The sequence below is a fragment of the Octopus bimaculoides genome, chromosome 7 (genome assembly GCF_046866305.1).
Source record: "Octopus bimaculoides isolate indiv1 chromosome 7, ASM4686630v1, whole genome shotgun sequence".
In the NCBI taxonomy this organism is placed as follows: domain Eukaryota; kingdom Metazoa; phylum Mollusca; class Cephalopoda; order Octopoda; family Octopodidae; genus Octopus; species Octopus bimaculoides.
In genome coordinates, this window is record NC_142934.1 from 86,712,441 (window position 1) to 86,732,440 (window position 20,000).

Genomic DNA, 20,000 nt, shown 5'->3' on the forward strand with positions numbered 1-20,000 from the left:
TATATATATATATGCATACACAGTCACATATATACAAGCATACACACACACACATACACATATATGTTTATATTCGTATATACACAGATATATATATTATGTCTATATACGTACATATATGCATATATATATATATATATGTATATATATATATATATATATATATATATATATATATATATATATATATATATATATACATACATATATATATATATATATATATATATATATATATATATATATGTATGTATATATATATATATATATGTATATCAATACAATACGCATATATATGTGATATTTGTGTGCGAGCGTGTGTGTTTGTGTGCATAGATGTCGATGATTATGTATATATTATGGATGTATGTGTATGTGTATGTATTAAAACGCAGTTATTTTTATAATATTTTGGTTGAGCTTAACATGAAAGACATCTAAATCTACGGTACTTAATTTCCATTTAATATTTCGCCTTAAGACTCTAATCACATATTAGTTGTTTACTATTCTGCAGAATATCTAATAAGTTTGCAATATATAAATATGTTTATTAATGTATGTATGTATGTATGTGTGTATGTATGTATGTATGTATGTATCTATCTATCTATCTATCTATCTATCTATCTATCTATCTATCTATCTATCTGTTTGCAATTATGGGACTTCACTGCATGGCATCTTCGGCGAGTGTCTTTTCTCATTGCGTCTGTTCTATTGTCATTTGAATTCTAATGGCCAGCCTGCTCACGATTTGTTACAATGAGATATTTTCTTACTGGTGAACCTGTCGACGTAATATTGAATCAATTCAGCGTGACTGAATACACTATGAATTAAATAAATGACTATCAAATAGCAAGGGTTCTGCCATTAGCGCCTGTTGATATGGGCGACTGTAATACGTCCAGAAAACTTTCGAAGATGTAGAATGAGTGAAACAGTTATTAAGTCTATGTAAATTCCACGAGATATATTTTGGGTGCTTCATTCTTTCATTTATTCACTCACTCGTGTGTGTATGAATATAAACATAAAGATTCGCCATGTTGAACCGTTGAATTTGCCATATTGAGCCGCTGGTTCTACAAGGTTTTTTTTTCATTCTCCTTCTGTTTGTTTTCTCTTATTTCTTTCTGTCGATGAGCATAGGCTCGAAGCGTAAAAGTTTTTTTCCTTTTTCCCGAGCGTCTAAGTAATACATTTGCTTGTTGTTCATACACCAGTCTTCGTTTTTTTGTTTCTTCCTTAAATTTCAACTATATATATATATATATATATATATATATATATATATATATATATATATATATATACATCAGAAGCTTGCTTTGAAACCACATGGTTATGCTAAGTGTCTTATGCTATAGCCTTTGGCCGACTAAAGCATTTTCAATCGATTGGTAGACGGAAACTGAAAAGAAGCAGTCGTATGTATGTATGTATCCATCTCTCTATCTATCTATCTATCTATCTATCTATCTATCTATCTATCTATCTATCTATCTATCTATCTATCTATCTGTCTATCTGTCTCTCTATCTGTCCGTCTGTCTATCTATTTATCTATCGATCTTTTGTCTTCAAATTATCTCAGTCAATGAACTCTGACGATGTTATGGCACAGCCTTGAAAGGGTTACTCAAACAAATCGATCCTAGTACTGACTTTTTAAAACCTGGTACTTAATCTATGAATCACTTTTGCCGAACCGCTAGGTTGCGGTGAAATAAGCCAACTAACACCGGTTGCGAAGCAGCGATGGGCCAGACACAAACACACATACACGCATACATAGATATATGCATACACACACATTCGTATTCACAAGGCTTTGGCCACCCGGTAGGCTATAGCTGAAGGTACTTGCTATGAAGGAAATTTCCTATTACCACATAACCTTGCCTGCGTGCGCGCGTGCACACACACACACATTTATATAACCTTTGATATAAGTGCATATCAAATGAAATACGCAAATTGACATATTCGGGATTCACCATGTATTACTAAACAGGATTAGGAACGTAGTAGTCGTAGTCGTAGTAGTCTAGTAGTAGTAGTAGTAGTAGTAGTAGTAGTAGTAGTAGTAGTAGTAGTAGTAGTAGTCCCTTGTTCACGATATATTCCTGTGAATATTGCGCAAAAATGTGGGGTTTTTTGACGTGCCTTAATTAATCATAGTAATTAACTTGTCTGTAATAATAATAATAATAATAATAATAATAATAATAATAATAATAAGAAGAAGAAGAAGAAGAAGAAGAAGAAGAAGAAGAAGAAGAAGAAGAAGAAGAAGAAGAAGAAAAAGAAGAAGACGAAGAAGAAGAAGAAGAAGTATCATTATTATTATTATTATTATTGTTATTATTATTATTATTATTATTATTATTATTATTATTATTATTATCATTATTATTATTATTATACTAACAGGGTTCATTAAATTGTAATTGGTGTTATTTAGGTTAATACAATCTCATCCTTATTGCTGTGTAAAACATTTTAAAATTAACTTGATATTTTATGTGTTTATTTTAGAAATCCTCAGCATTTTGCCTACGTGTGCATATATATATGTGTGTGTGTGTGTGTGTGTGTGTGTGTGTGTATGACTGCTTGCGTATATGCATGTATGTGATTATATATGGATTCGTGCATGTATGTGTTTAGCAGTGCATATGTAGTATATGCATACGAGGAAATTGCCTTACAAAGCCCATCCAGATACATATTTACATACATACATGCATACATACATATATATATATAAATATATATATATATATATATATATATATATATATATATATATATATATATATATATATATATATATATATATATATATATATATATATATATATATATATATATATATATATATACACATTCACACATTTTCCGTATTTATGTGTTTATGTTCTTATATACATCCAATTTATGTATAGCTATTAAACAAGTTACATCTGCATACACTCCCACCTCTATATGCACGCATAAATTCATTCCACTGTCAATATACATACATAAATTCATATATATACACACACTTGTATATATGCATATATATATATATATATGTCTACGTATATATGTGTATGTATATATATATGAATATATATATACATATGCCTACACATATATATATACATACATAAGCAAACGTATATGACTATTTCTCTCTCTCTCCCTCACTCTCTATCCATGTGAATGTGTGTATATGTTGTGCGTGTATGATTTCATATACATTTATTTACATGCTTCTGTTTGTCTGTGTTTTGTATGTATATTTTGTTTCACCTTTTTTAAAAAAAAAAATACAAATTAACGTATTTTGAGAAAAAATATTAGAATATAATTAAAAGTGCATTCATGCATTTTAAGCGCAAACGTTATTAAACACGTATTAATGAAAATTAACTGCTTCGGTATATGCACAAATGGCTTATTAATTTACATTTTACACTCAGGGCCACTCGAAATCTCGATTGACCATTTTATAAAACTTTGAATTAAATGGCCGATAGAAGTCTCGTAGTCTTTGTATTACACTAGGGTCTATTGTTGGGTGTTGTCTCCCTTTTGTTTTCCCTAAACAATGTGGGTGGCCACTGCCTTCAGGTTTTTTCAGACAAGGGAATCCTTTAGTTTCATTAAAGAAGAAATGTTTTTCATTTATTATTCGCTTCAGACCCAGAAAATCTTGTAATAAAGCCATCTCACCAGCTGGGTCACTGATCAACTTCTCTCCACTTACAAAATGCATTTGTTGAAGTGGAAAATATTTAAGCCAGAGCTCAAGGTGTTTGGCATATACACCAATTCGAATGGCACCCCATGATGTGTCGACTATCCTCGAGCTGTTATTAACGAAAACCATTTGTTCGAATTGCCGAACTGATCGTCTCTTTGTCATAGTTTGTGTATAATCCGAGATGGCTCGTGTGACAGGGTCACGCACTACAACGATTAGTTTCACCTGCTTAGACATATTATAGATTCTTTGTGGTACATCACGCGTTATGAAATAACTCGGCGTTTTCTCCATCGAAATTTGTCCTTCAATTGTCAAGGGCATCTTACTCCTGCAAAGAAACGAAAAGTCAAAATAAGTAAATGAATAAATATTCAAGTAACAAAAATATGTAATTCATGAAAAATATTCATTAAAAAAATAATGGGAATAAATAAAGTCTCTTTATTGTCATTAATAACCTGCAGGAGAGAATGGATGTTACTGATGAGATTTTGACAAACCTAAATGATCCACTGAATGACCAAAAATTAAGCAAATGATCCATTAAATAGTTAACCAATTAATGATTAATGAATAATAAAGAAATGAAATAGAACCAATGCTTGTGTTTATTATTTGCGTAATATTCCATCGTCTGTGTGTATTTATAGATATATATGTATGTGTGCTCACACACACATACACACACAGACACACACACACACACACACACACACACACACACACACACAAACATGGTGCGGTGTCACCCAGTTTTCGTCCTCCGAATTCACTCACAAGGCATTGGTCACTTGTGAAAAACACTTACTCAACGTGTTTGCTACTAGATCCTCGGGTCAACAATGCTTTGCGAGTGAATATAGTAAGCAGAAAAATAGAATTATTAAGAACTTTCTAGACAGTGTTGATTTTAATGATTGCTTTCTTTTAGTAACAGTTACATATGCCAAACTAATTACGAAGCAGCTTTATTACAGTTTAGATCTAATTCAAGGACTATGTCGGTGGCATTCAAAATAACGATAACAGGGAGAAAGGAGCAGAGTTAGTCAAGAATCCGTTCAGTTAGCTACTTTCTTAACTATTTGCTAGTTTCGTCTTGATGGTGTTGGTAATGGTTACGAAAAAGAGGAGGTGCATACTGAAACGAATGATAATGAGGATAATGATGTTGAGGATAATTATAATAATGATAATGATGACAATAATATCAAATATGTCAATAATAATAATAATAATAATAATAATAATAATAATAATAATAATAATAATAATGATAATAATAAAAATAATAATAATAATAAAAATAATAATAATAATAATAATAATAATAATAATAATAACAATCGTCATTATTATTATTATTTTAATTATGACAAGGTAAGGGAATAAGAAGACAGCAATGATAATTATGAATTTCAACACACTTCAGGGTAAATGAGGAAGAAGAAGAAGAAGAAGAAGAAGAAGAAGAAGAAGAAGAAGAAGAAGAAGAAGAAGAAATGTGAAAGGGGGAAAGTCATAACAGAAGCAGCCACAATGTGTATATCAACCTGAGAATTTATGATAATATCAACAACAATGACAATAGTAATGGTTGTTGTTGTTGCTGTTGTTGTTGTTGTTGTTGTTGTTGTTGTGGTTGTGGTGGTGGTGGTGGTGATTGCCGTGGTGATAGTGTTAAAATGGGGAACTGCCGAAGATAAAAAGGTTTCTGAATAGATATAGAGAAAAAGAAGTAGGACAACCGGTGCAAACCGGTGCAGCGAAAGCAAGCAACAGCAACAAAAATAAACTAAATATAATCTCAACAACCACAATAATAATAATAATAATAATAATAATAATAATAATAATAATAATGATGATGATGATGATGATGATGCTGATGATGATGATGATGATGATGGTGGTGGTGGTCGAGAAGGAATATGAGGGAGAAAAGGGAGATAATAAAAGAGAAAAATGTAAACAATGAAAAAAAAGAAAAGAAAAAAGTTGTAGAAAGGAGAGAAAGAAAAGAAAAGAAAAAAAAAGAAAGATGGCGGTAAGGAATGTGCATGGAACATTTTGGGAAGAAAATGAAGAGGCCAGAGAGAAAATGTGGAAAAATGGCGGACGGTAAAATCAGAGAAAGTGTCTGTGTGTATCTGGCTATTTGGTGCTGTGGCATGGAGTGGTATGGCGAGTTTTTGCCCACGAACGAAGGAAGTAACTAACAACACCATCAGCAACAACAACAACATTGATAATAACTTCCAATCCCACTACAAGCATCGCCGCCACCAGCACTAACACCACTACCGCCATCACCGCTTCTACAGCCACAAATGTATGAAAGTACTAAAATAGACAACATAAAAGCAACGAAACGAAACAACAAAATTATTTCACTGCAGGATATGGAATAATAGCGTACGGCTCTCTTCGCCAGTAATAATGTTGCTAGTACAGCAATTAAGAACGCCACCAGCGATAGCTGGAGCTTTTAACGAATGTTTTCAAACACTCATCCAAAATGACGTTTACCGCAGCCATAACACCGACCGACATTGCTAGACAACCATCTTCTGCCAAGCCTTTTGTCGTGTCTTCCTGCTCGTTGCTTTAAAATCCCACGCCTTTCATTCTTTCATTCTTTTTCTTATAAAATTTCATTGTTGTCTTCTGCTCATTTTTTCTTCTTTCTTTTTTTTTTCAGTTTATATGTCTTTCATTTTTATATGTTTGTTTTGCGTTTTGTTATTTTCTTTCATTTATTTATTTATTTATTTATATATTTATTTATTTATTTGCTTTCGACATTTTATTACATTTTATTGTTATTAATGTTATTTTCATTACGTTCTTATATTTCATGTGTGTGTGTGTGTGTGTGTGTGTGTGTGTAGCATGTTCGTTATATATATATAAATACATGCATTTATATAATTATATATATTCACATATAGCATGCACATATACATACATACACACACAAATACACACTCACACACATACACATATATACATATACACATACACAAAGATATATATACAAATGTGTGTGTGTGTGTGTATTTGCGTCTGTGTGTATTATATATCTGTATAAAATTAGATTCTCTCTTTCATACTCACACACACACACACACACACACACGTAAATACGCGTGTGCACGCACACACATACAAACAAACAAACGTCTGTGTATCTTGGAGTATATTTGGAGTAAATTTTCTCAATTTTTCATATTCTTAATCCATCATATTCAAATAATTTCGATAGTGGCTCTCAGAAGATATTTTTCATAATATTTTCCGTTCTTATTTAAGAACAGATCGACAGATGAATGAAAGGAAAAATCGATAACAATGTCTGACATTTTATTATAACATCAATATAATTCAATATTTATCTCTACTTTGAGATTCGAGCACTACTGTTTTCTCCACCTTATTTTGACCATATGCACTTGCACAAATGGATATCTTTTTTATATTTGACTTTTTTTAGCTAGGAACACAAATATGACGGAATATCGGTATCCACCATTCCTGAATTCGTCTCATTAGTCTATGACTTCCGTGTGTTTTAACACCCAGCATTATAAGGGAGTCGTCCCCCAAACGCTATGCACAGCGGAATCTGTAGAAGGTATAAAAAAAAAAGGCCTTTCAAGAACAGTAGTGGTTTATTGACTCGAACCCCTTGCGAGTCAACATGGGGGTCTCTTGATGACAATGTAAACTTCTTTTGATTAAGATACTTTTGGCCCGACGAATAGCTAACGGATTACTACTTCCGAGGTTCTTCTAGCTATGAAACATCTGCAGTGCGGTTACAGTTGGCATGTTCAATGAATTAATATTAAGATATGTGCCCGAGTTACTCCACTAACACGAGTGCTCTTAAAGTAGCAACACTCATGCATATTCCGCGTGATTATTCTGTAACAAAGCCGAATCAATTTCATTTCAGGTTCCGTTCAACAGTCGACAGTGGATGACACTTACCCTATGCGCTGGACTGTGAAAAAGGAACCGGATGCTTTTACGAAGAGAATTTTTGAGCCAGTCAGCAATAGCTCTCCTTACTTACACGCACATGTTTGTATCTGCAAATGCACGGAGGAACGCGTGCACATGTTGTGTCCAAATGGCAGATGTTACAAAAGCGTTACATAATACTCATGAAGCACAATGCTCGAAACTCATATATATATATATATATATATATATATATATATATATATGTAGGTACGTACACTCACACATACACACACCACATACACACGCACACACACATACACATGTAGGTTACCGTTTACTTGTTTCAGTCGTTGGATTGCGTTCATGGTGGGGCACCACCTTGAAGAATTTAGTTGAACAAATCGATCCTGGTACCAATTTTTCTATGTCTGATATTTATTTCATTGCCCTCTTATGCCAAACCGTTACGTTACGGAGACGTAAACAAACTAACACCAGATATCAAGTGGTGGTGGAGGATAAACAGAAGCACAAAGTCTTACACACATACACGCACACATACATACACGCACTCACTCACATACACACAAATATATGAGGGGCTTCCACACAGTTTCCTCTACCTAATTCACTCACAAAGGCATTTGTGAGCCCAGAGCTATACCAGGTAACACTTGCTCACAGTGCAGCACTGTGGGATTGAACCCAAAATCACGCGGGTGCAAAGACAGCTTCTTAAACACCCAGCCATGCCTACACTAGAATATATATATATATTTGAAGAAAGGAAGAGAAAGAGAAAGGGAGACAGAGAAAGAAACAGACTGTCAGACAGACAAAGACAGAAAATGACGTTCCTTAAAACTGCTCATTACAGTAACGACACCGCCAATAAATATAATATACAAACTCAATAATACCACCCGTTTTTCCCATCCAAAGTGTCACACAGTCACACAACCATTGCACTAACTACATTAACGATTAATGACAGTTTTAATAGGTCTCCAGGCACAACTGCTGCTGCGTTTATCTGAATCAAAGAAGCGGGGGAAAAGAAAATGGCTATAACGCTCAAGTTATAATAAACAGTGACAGAAATTAACACTTAACTGCAAATATTCGTGAAATTACGTTGATAAAGAAATCTCTTCCACAACGATGAGTCAGATCGGTGCAAAAATGGCCGATTATTGCTTGTGTTGTTTTGCTCATTGTTCTTATTATTGTTACTGTTTGCATTTTATAATGTACGCTGAATCTGTTGTAGTGGATGCAGTAGCAGCAGCAGTAGTAGTAGTGGTTGTTGTTGCTGTAGATTAATGGTCGTGGTGATGTTGATTATTATGTTAACATTATTGTGTTTGATAGAAGGACGGCTAGAATAGTTTGCTGGTAGAATCGTTTACGCGTCGGACAAAATGCCCAGCGACATTTCTTCCAGCTCTTTATGTTCTGAGTTCAAATTCCGCCAAGGTCAACTTTATCTGTCATACAATAAAGTAAAAGAAAGTACCATTTGAGTACTGAGCTCAATGTCATAGACTGCCCCTCCCCCAGAATTTCTGCCCTTGTAATTAGGAAGAATTATTGCGTTTTTTTTTTTTTTAATTGGCGAAGGAGAAGAATCATCATGTCTGAGAAATGCTTAGCGGGATTTCTCTCTGGTTCCTCAAATTCTTAGTTCAAATTCTGCAGAGGTCTTTACCTTCCCTCCTTTGGGGTCGATAAAATAAGTATCAGTTGGGCATTGAGATCGATGTAATCGACTAACATCCTTCTCTCTAAAATTCCTGGCTTTGAATTTTTGTGTTTCATTGGTCTGTGTTACGTTGTTGTTTTAATTTGACCCCATTTCAAATCTGTTGGATCACAACTACGATAAACAAACGTAACCATTCCATTCTTTTAAAAGTAATTCTAGATCAGCAGTTCTTTACACGGAAGGAAACCTCTAGGATTCCAGCAGCAAACTTAGGGATTCGAAAAAGAGAAATGTCTTTAACTGTAGAAAAGTTCTACTTGCCATCTGTTATGTTTTGGGAGAATCATTATACCAATAATAAACTCGAACCATTTAAATAGTTAACCAATTAACAAATTAATAATAAAAACTGAAAAAGAACCAAAATATGTGTTTGATATTGGCATAACAGCCCTCCCATGATATGACATTTACTACGACGATAATATTCATATCCCCATAGACTCAGGAGCATGAGATGCAAACGTACTGGTAATTATTTTGTGGAGGATGGGACAGTGGAAACGCTTTGAACATCCTCTTGAAAAACTGGATTTGCACCCCTCTATAAACAAATTTCGTTTCAGCACTTATCTACATCATTCGATATGAAATGGAAGGTTTCTACGAAGCATATCTCCCTAAATTACATACTTAGTTTCATAAAAATCAAAAATGAACTAGAAATTGGATTATGCTGTCTATGACAAATTGACTGAAACCTATACGAAAGACGTTGAAACAGTTGTGAACAAAAGTCATAAAGAGACAACTCAAACAGAGCTGCCTTTTATATATATATATATTTATATATATAATAATAATAATAATAATAATAATAATAATAATAATAATAATAATAATAATAATAATAATAATGATAATGATAATAATAATAATAATAATAATGATAATACTAATAATAATAATAATAATAAGAAGAAGAATAGTAATATTGGAGATAAAATCCAAATTTACAGGTAAAAACTCAATTAAATTCAATTTATCAAAACTTAAAATTAAATTAAGTTTCAAAATATATGATATATACATATATAATTTAGAGAAAAGAAACCTAGTTCCTCAACTTATCCACGAAAATCCAGTCATATATAGAAAAATTTAATAAGAAATACACTAAAAAGAACTATAATAAAACACAAAGTAATAATTATCAAAATGATAAAATAATAATATAATATATATTGTTTATAAAGCTTCAAACTCGTGTACCGCGATATCCTTTGTGTTCTGTTTTCAATTAATGTTTGATATATATATATATATACGAATACATACATCATATATGTATATATATATATATATATATATATATATATATATATATATATATATATATATATATATATATATATATATATATATATATATATATATATATATATATATATATTTGTGTGTGTGTGTAGGTGTGTACATATATATATTTATACGTATATATATGTATGTGTGTATACATATGCAGGCAGGCAAAGTAAGACGGGTCTCAATGTATTCGATTCATATAAGACATATAATGTATGTTATTCTAAACATACCGACACGTTTCCCTACAATTCCGAAACCCTCTTACCAACCTACAAACTCCAATAATTCTATTGTAGTTTATTGTAGAACGGATATTTTAAAAATCAACTCAAACAAATTCCAGCGCCTCTGCTTCGTTATTTATTTCGAATTGTTTTTCTTGCTTCATAATTAATTCTTATTTGCATTAAAGTTATTAACACTAATGTTGTGGTTGTTATAATCGTCATCATCGTCATCATCACACACCAACACCACCACCGCCACAATCATCATCATCATCATCGTCGTCGTCATCGTCGTCGTCATCGTCGTCATCATCGTCGTTATCGTCGTCGTCGTCGTCATCATCATCATCATCATCATCATCAACACTATTTCATTATTTTTGTTATCATTGTTATATCTATTATTATTATTATCATTACTATTATTATTGTTGTTGCTGTTGTTGTTGTATTAAGGCAGCGAGGTGGCAGAATCGTTAGCGCGCTGGATGAAATGCTTAGCGGTAGTTCTGAGTTCAAATTCTGCCGAGGTTGACTTTGCCTTTCATCGTTTCAGGATCGATAAATTAAGTACCAGTGAAATACTAGGGGTCGATGTAATCGACTAGTCCCCTCCCTCAAAAATTTCAGACCTTGTGCCTTTAGTAGAAAGGATTATCATTATAGTTGTTGTTGTTGTTGTTGTTGTTGTTGTTGTTGTTGTTGTTGACGTCGTTCATGTTGTTTCATTGTGGAAAATTAAATACAACAAATCATTATTCATTGCTGTTAACAATTAGAGAGATATGTGAAAAGTTAAAGGTCAGGAAACACTGACAAACAAATTTCTAGATTAATTGATTAATCTCTCAGTTCTAGTTACATAATAACCATAATAGCTTCCATACTTGTATTACTTTTTATTATTTTTGTTCCAGCAAGAGGAGATTATTGTTTACCATTTTGAAATAAAATGGAAAATAGAGACGGACAGGAAAATTTGAAAAAGAAGACAAAACAAATTTATTTATATACAACATACAGCAAACATACAAGTAACGCAGACAATGAGTGTGTATGTGTGTGTGTATTTATATGTGTGTATGTGTGTGTGTATTTATATGTGTGTATGTGTGTACATGTGTGCTGCGTAAACCTAAGTATCAAATTTACCTCTTTCGTTCTCTACAGATTGAAAAGAAATTATGAAAAGCATTAATCGATTTCGTCCCTTATTGGGGTTTGATCAGTTGTTTGCACACTTGACCAATCCCAGAGAAACAAGTACGTAATCTAATGAAAACTAGTAACTCCAGAGGCTTAGAGCAAATAATTTGCATATTATAAGTGTTTAACACCTTATCTAATACACACACACATATATATATATGTATATACACATACATATTCACATATGATATGTATATATATATATATATATATATATATATATATATATATATATATATATATATATATATATATATATATATATATATGCTATGATGTCTGCCATATAAGAATATTATAAAAATGTATATGTAGATATATGGATATATCGACCTACGTTTATTGTTTTGTCCTTCGTCCGTCCACAAACGGCCTCATCTTGAGCCCGCCTAGTTTTGTTATGTTTTGGTCCCATTCCCGACAAGCTACTTGTCGGAGCCTCCAGAGTTGAAGTAGTATTATCGATAATGGCTGAAATTGCGTTTGATCCTCTAGTCGATAACTGGTGAAGAGTTGGTGAACATCTCTGCTTTCTGTTCGCCTGTGTATTTAGTATATACTCGTTTGTTCATTTACTAAACGTGTTTTTGAATTATATATATATATATATGTATGCAGGTAGGTAGGTTTTGTTGTCTTCTTTTTAATTAACCCAGAAAAAATTATATATATATACATATAGACCCCCTACACACAGATATTACATATAATATAGATATATTGAGCTGTGTATATATAAACTAACACATGCATACAAAAACACTTATAAGTACATGTATGAACATACATTTATTTCGTGTATCTTTGAATTACATGTATCTATGTATCTAAAACTGTACATAGATACATTTTCATATCTCCATGTCCGTGTGCGCGTATCAATACTCTACCAAATATACCGAGAAACATACAATCTTGGCATGGCTAATAAGAAAGAGTTTGATGCCAATATATTCATATCGCTTTAGAAATTCATTTCATACCAAATTGAAATAATACAGAATGAAGAAGCTAAAAAATACCAGCGTAAATGGAAACTGTAAATAAATAGAGAAATGTGGACGGAAGCCGGAAGAGAGGAAATAATTTCTGTAATCAAATTACAAAGGAAGTCTCCCGCTCTACTGCTTATTAATCAGATGAAGAAAGGTTAACGTAGTTAGATCAGTAGGAATGGTGTATTATTTGCCCTCAAATTCATCCTCGACACAACACATACCAGATGGAGATATTTCAGATATTCGGAATGAAATCGTAGACACCTAAAATCCAATAAGATTCACTTTTTTTTCTTTTTGCTCATTCTTCCAATTTATTCTCACCAACTGTTATAGCTTTTCACTTGTCAGCCTCTTATTCATGCATTATATACATTAATTTACATATATAAATGTATACTCGTATATATACATATACACACACATACACACACCTGTGCGTGTGTGTATGTGTGTACACATACTCACACCTCTTAAACTAATTCATTTGCTAAAACTAGTTTTTTCCCGTAGTGTCTCTGTTTTGTTGAATGCCTTATATATATATATATATATATATATATATATATATATATATATATATATATATATATATATATATATATATATATATATATTAAATATATATTTTTATAAAACAATATTTTATAAAATATATAGTATCTGTTAACAGTCTTAGCAAAAACCTCACAGGTGAGTTTTTGTATATATATATATATATATATATATATATATATATATATATATATATATATATATATATATATATCTTAAAAGATAGAGCTCAAAATCGATGCATTGAAGATACTTTATTGCAGCAACAATTATAATAGCAGAAACAACAACAATAAGCCAAACCTATGCACATTTCAATAGAGTATCCAGGATAAATAAACCACATCATAAAATGTCTCATAAAATATTATAACATATTATAACATATTACAAATTACAAATTATAAATTGCCGGATACTCCATCTCTTCAGGGTCGCATTTATAATCTGTAATATGTAATATGTTATAATATGTTATAATATTTTATGAGACATTTTATGATATGGTTTATTTATCCTGGATACTCTATTGAAATGTGCATAGGTTTGGCTTATTGTTGTTTCTGCTATTATAATTGTTGCTGCAATAAAGTATCTTCAATGCATCGATTTTGAGCTCTATCTTTTAAGATATATATATATATATATATATATATATATATATATATATATATATATATATATATATATATATATATATATATATATATATATATATATATATATATATGATATAAATAATATATGAATATATGCATATATCCAAACGTAAATGTACATACCTACATCTATATGTATACATACATGCATATGTGGGTACAGGACATCATAAAAGAACGTTAAACACAGTATATACAGAGAGGGTGAGAGAGAGAGGGGGAGAGTGAGAGATGTATGCATATATGTATATATATGTATGTATATATATATATAAATATAATGTATATATATTTATGTAGAAACACACACAGATATATAAGTACGTTTGTGTGTTTGTTTCTGTCCGTATGTGTATGTGCGTACAATCAAGCGCTCTCTCGCCCGAAAGGTAAAAGACAACAATCTCCGACTCCAGATACCTACTACTAGTTTTTCAACAAACCCAACGTTAATATTAGCTATGTGTATCTGGACACCATCACACACTATTACCGAATATACACACCCATATAGCTTACAGTAGTCAAAATCCCGCTGAGTTGCACTCGGGCTCACTCTTTGCAGACCAGTTCTTTCTCGAGCATTCATAACACGCTGGACAGTAAAATATTGTTTAAAATTCTCCAGCCGAACATATCTTAAATTTATTTACCTTTTTACACACAGTGATGAAGGAATGGGAGAAAACTCAGATCCCTGTCGCATTTTGCTTGCAGATACTAATAGCCGGTTTCTATAAAGAGAATTGCCGATGAACCGCTCCATTTTTCAACTGTTTGTAATATTGCAGTCCTAGATATTTAGACAGCATTGACGTGCTGAAGACGGTAATTGGGCTAGAAACACGTGTTTACTTGAAAGAAATTTAACAAGATCCATAAATTGTTCACCTCGTCTGTCTTCTATCTTGCACTACATTGAACTATGTCTTTTTTTTTTAAGACGATAGGCGTCTGTGATTTGAAAGAGATTTAGTTGCTGTTTCTAGATGGTTGAACAACTACGTAAGGGCACGCACTTTTGTTTCTTCTCCACATGCAGAAGCGTCCATAAAGTTACAGAAGCACTCAATGACTAGGGTAAAGACATGCAGAAACACACGCGCACACACACACACACACACACACACACACACTGATATATACATGTGCACATACACACGCACAAGAAAGAGTCTGTGAGTGATGGTGTATGTGGGTGTGTGAAAATATGAGAGCAAGGAAGAAGAAAACGAACAAAGGGAGATGCAGAGTAAAAGATAGAGAAAGAGAGAAAGAATGGGAAGCTATGCAGGCAGCTGACATACAGACGGATAAAAGAGAGAACCAGATTGCAATGTAGGAAAAATAGCTATGATAAAAGAGACATGTGATGGTAGGGACATACAAATACACACACGCGCACACACATACTCATGCACATATACACATACACACACATTTAGGCATACACACAAACACGCATGCTCGCTCTGTCATACATGTACTCTCTCTCTCTCTCTCTCTCTCTCTCTCTCTCTCTCTCTCTCTCTCTCTCTCTCTCTCTCTCTCTCTCACGCACACACATACATGCACACGTGCGCGCAGAAACGAACTCCAGACGGGATGTGTTCCTTAATTTTGGTAGTTTGGTAAGGGTAATAAAAACATATCAGAAAAAGTGAATTGACAATGAGGTGTGTGTGTGAGTGTGTGAGTGTGTGTGTGTGTGTGTGTGTGTGTGTGTGTGTGTGTGTGTATTCGTGTTATTTGTAATTCTTCACAAAGGCGTGGATATGTGTGGGTGGCCCCCAAAGGAGTGGTTTGTAGTACAAAATTAAACGGAAATGGGGTGATCCACAAACAAGAGGGGAACTGTTTTTATCAACTAAACCGACCACTGATGGGGAGGAAGGAGTGGGAGAGAGAAAAGGGGAGAGAGAGAAAGAGAGAGAAAGAGAGAGAAAGAGAGAGAGAGAAAAGAGAGAGAGAGAGAAAAGAGAGAGAGAGAAAAGAGAGAGAGAGAGAAAAGAGAGAGAGAGAGAAAAGAGAGAGAGAGAGAAAAGAGAGAGAGAGAGAAAAGAGAGAGAGAGAGAAAAGAGAGAGAGAGAGAAAAGAGAGAGAGAGAGAAATAGAGATTGTGTCTAAGAGCAAGAGAATGACAAATTTGTGTGTATGAGAAAGAGAGACAGACAGAGATAGACAGAGAGACATAGAGAGAGAGTCAGAGAGAGTCAGAGACAGACAGATGGAGAAACAGAGGGAAACAGAAAGAGAAACAGAGAGAGATAAAGAGAGAGAGAGAAAAATAGAGGGAGGCAGAGAGGGAGAGACAGATTGTGCGTATGTGTGTGCGTGTAAGTATGTGTTAAAGAGAGAGAGACAGAGAGAGGAGTGAGAGAGAGAGGGAGTGAGAGAGAGAGTGAGAGAGAGAGGGAGAGAATTAGAGAAAAAAGGAAGTCACGAAATGGTAAAGGACAGGTGGGAGGAGACTGTATATGGGAGGGATTGTGTAAACTTTTAATTGTTATTATTTATTTATTTTCATCATTATTTATTTTCCATCATTTAAGTGCAACGTAAATATATAAAAAAAAATGGGATGGAAGACAAGTAGATGAATGGAGTACTCTATGATAGCTCTAGGAACACACAGAAGAAGAGATGATAACAGCGAGGTATAGTAGGAGGTGAAAGAATGTACGAGATGTGTTCTTTGATCGCCAGAACCCGTATCAGCTAGAAGAAATGACACGGCAGTACTCAATGAACTCTATTTGCCATGATTCAGGTTCGATTCGCAACTGTGATTTCTTTATTTCACGTTGAATCTACCAAGAAAGCGATTTAACAAGATTAATCGAATATAGAAGGCTGTGTCTGATAAGGAAAAGTCAAAGGTTAAATGCTTAGGTATTTGTTTCGCAAGATTCCTCGTGTGAAATCGTGTGTTGAAACAGATATTGTCATTTTTTGTTTATTTATTTGTTTATTTATTTATTCATCTAGTTCTTCATATATTCATTTGCCAAATAAGCATAACACACTTCATATTCGTTCTTTACTTCAGCCTTATTATTGTTCTTATTTCTTTGTCCTTTGTCTGAAATCTCTTGTCACACATCCTGTGACCTCTTCAGTAACACTCCATCCCATATGTCTCTTCCTGCGTATGTTTATTTGGGGGAAAAAAAGAAAAAAATGACCATTCCGAAATATAACAACAAAAGTTAAATGCTATGATTATTATGGACATGACAACTATTTCTAATTCATATTCTGATAAAGATATCAGGCAGAGATGGCTAAAACTATGAGTAACTTAATAGCACCACTTAATAGTACTTTATTTTGCCAAAACACAAAGGACGAAAGACAAAGCAGAGCATAGTTGAGCTTGGTGAAATTTGAACTCGAAACAGTCACTGAAATTCTGTATGACGATAACAGTGAGATCTGGCTGTATATGACTACAGGACATCTGCCACTGAAGACACGGACCACGAAGAAATCACGTGATCATGAAGTCTCGGCTCCCGTAACCGACGACGCTTATCTACTAGTGATATAAATATGGGTACTTTTATGCATCATGCGTTAATATGAGACGTCCTCTCCAGGCTAATAACGCAGTATTCAGAACGCTAACAATACATCCACGTTAAGTTTGATTCAAAGATTGCCTTTTGAAATTAGCACTATTTCTGTCGCTAATAATGATGTGTGTGTGTGTGTGTGTGTGTGTGTGTGTGTGTGTGTGTGTGTGTGTGCGTATACATGATGGGCTCCAATCCGTTGCCGCTTATCAAATTCACTCACGAAGCTTTGGTCAGCCCGGAACTGGTGTCATAAAGTGGGGCTGAACGCAAAACCACATGGTTGGGAAGCAAGTTGCTTAACCACACGGCCATACCTGCAACTATCATTGCATCTGTATTAAAATCGACAAAAAGTTTTCAAGAATTCAACACCTTTGATTCACTAACCAAGTCTCTTGTTTCATTACTCATTGGTGCCAATCGATTGAACTTGGTTGGGAAATATTAATTATAGATGATTCTTCCTTTATTGGTGTCAAATTATTCACTTGCCGACTGATTAGTAACGTGGCAGGTGAAAATTAATCAATGGTTTTATGTTATTATTTGTCCTATTTATAATATGTACTTGTTTTTCTTTTAATATTAAGAACGTTCATGTCAAACCACTACATAAAATACCCACTTGAGTTGGTAGTATTTAAAATTTTTTTAATGTTAAGCGACGCGCTAATTTGACAGCTGGAGAAAGTCAGACATTTTGGAAATAAGAAAAAAACAAACAAAAAAACATTGCTTTTTTTGATAAATATTTCGTTTTTAACTTTTTTGAACATTATCAGTTTATATGGTACTGAAATGAACTGTAACATCGATTCTGTCATTCTGCCAATGTTGAACAGACTGACTGACATACATACATACATACATACATACATACATACATACATACATACATATTTCCATTTGTGTGTATTGGGTTGTCCGGAAAGTTCGTGCCGATTTATAGTAGCTTACCTTTCGACTTATTTGCCATGAAACCACCTCAATTCTAATAAAGTGCATTACATAATCTCTTGTTTCGTTGCCCCTTTGCCGTTTACAAAATCTCTTATTGCGCTCTCTTCTCAGCTAACACTTTAGTTCTGAAGCAAAAGTATACTGAGTTATGACAACAAGGTATAATCGCTATGCCTAAGTGAAATATTAATATACATATGTGTGTAAGTGTATGTGCATGAAATGCCTTACACAAAGAGATAACACTTTACACAGCGCAAGATTTTCAACCTAATGTTCTAACCACGAGACCACGCACGTTCGCACGAAAGACAAGTATGAAAGAAACGAGGTATTATGGGAACCACTAAGCCTGCGATTTTTTTTTTAAACTTTAGACAGCGTAGGCTCGAAACGTAAAAGACTTTTCATTTTTCCTGACCGTCAAACTAATACACTTGTTTGTTGTTCATGCACCTGTTTTGTCTTTTGTTTTCTTTAAATTTCAACTACATATATATATATATATATATATATATATGTGTGTGTGTGTGTGTGTGTGTGTGTGTGTGTATGTGTGTGTGTATGTTCATATATACGACTGACTTGCATAGTTCCCGTCCACCAAACTCACTCACAAGATGTTTTGGACTAAGTGGCTAAAATTGCTGGAGTACACACATCAGTGTTTTAAATGTTATATTTAATAAGAATCTGCTTTAAAAATTGTTGCTTTCAGTGGTCCAACATGTTTGTATGTATGTATGTGTGTATGTATGTATGTATGTATGTATGTATGCATATGTTTGTATATGTGTATATAGATGTAAGTATATATATATATATATATATATATATATATATATGTATATTTGTGTGTCTTCGCATCTATGTTTGTTCCCCACCGTTTGACAACCGGTGTTGTTTTGTTTATTTTGCCGTAATTTAGAAGCAACGGAGACCGAGAGAGTAAGTACTTTAAAATATGTATTGGGCGCGATTCATCCAACTAGGACCTTTCAAAAGAATG

At 33.1% G+C, this 20,000-nt stretch overlaps 1 protein-coding gene across 1 annotated transcript in view; it reads right to left on the reverse strand.

The window, feature by feature from the left end:
• Positions 1-2,872: 2,872 nt before the first annotated feature.
• The window catches only part of LOC106876039 (uncharacterized), a 175,974-nt gene continuing 158,846 nt past the window's right edge, over positions 2,873-20,000 (reverse strand). The window contains exon 2 of the mRNA XM_014924421.3: positions 2,873-4,091. Coding sequence (XP_014779907.3) covers positions 3,473-4,091 — 619 coding nt within the window. The 3' untranslated portion in view covers positions 2,873-3,472. The remainder of the gene's footprint in view (positions 4,092-20,000) is intronic.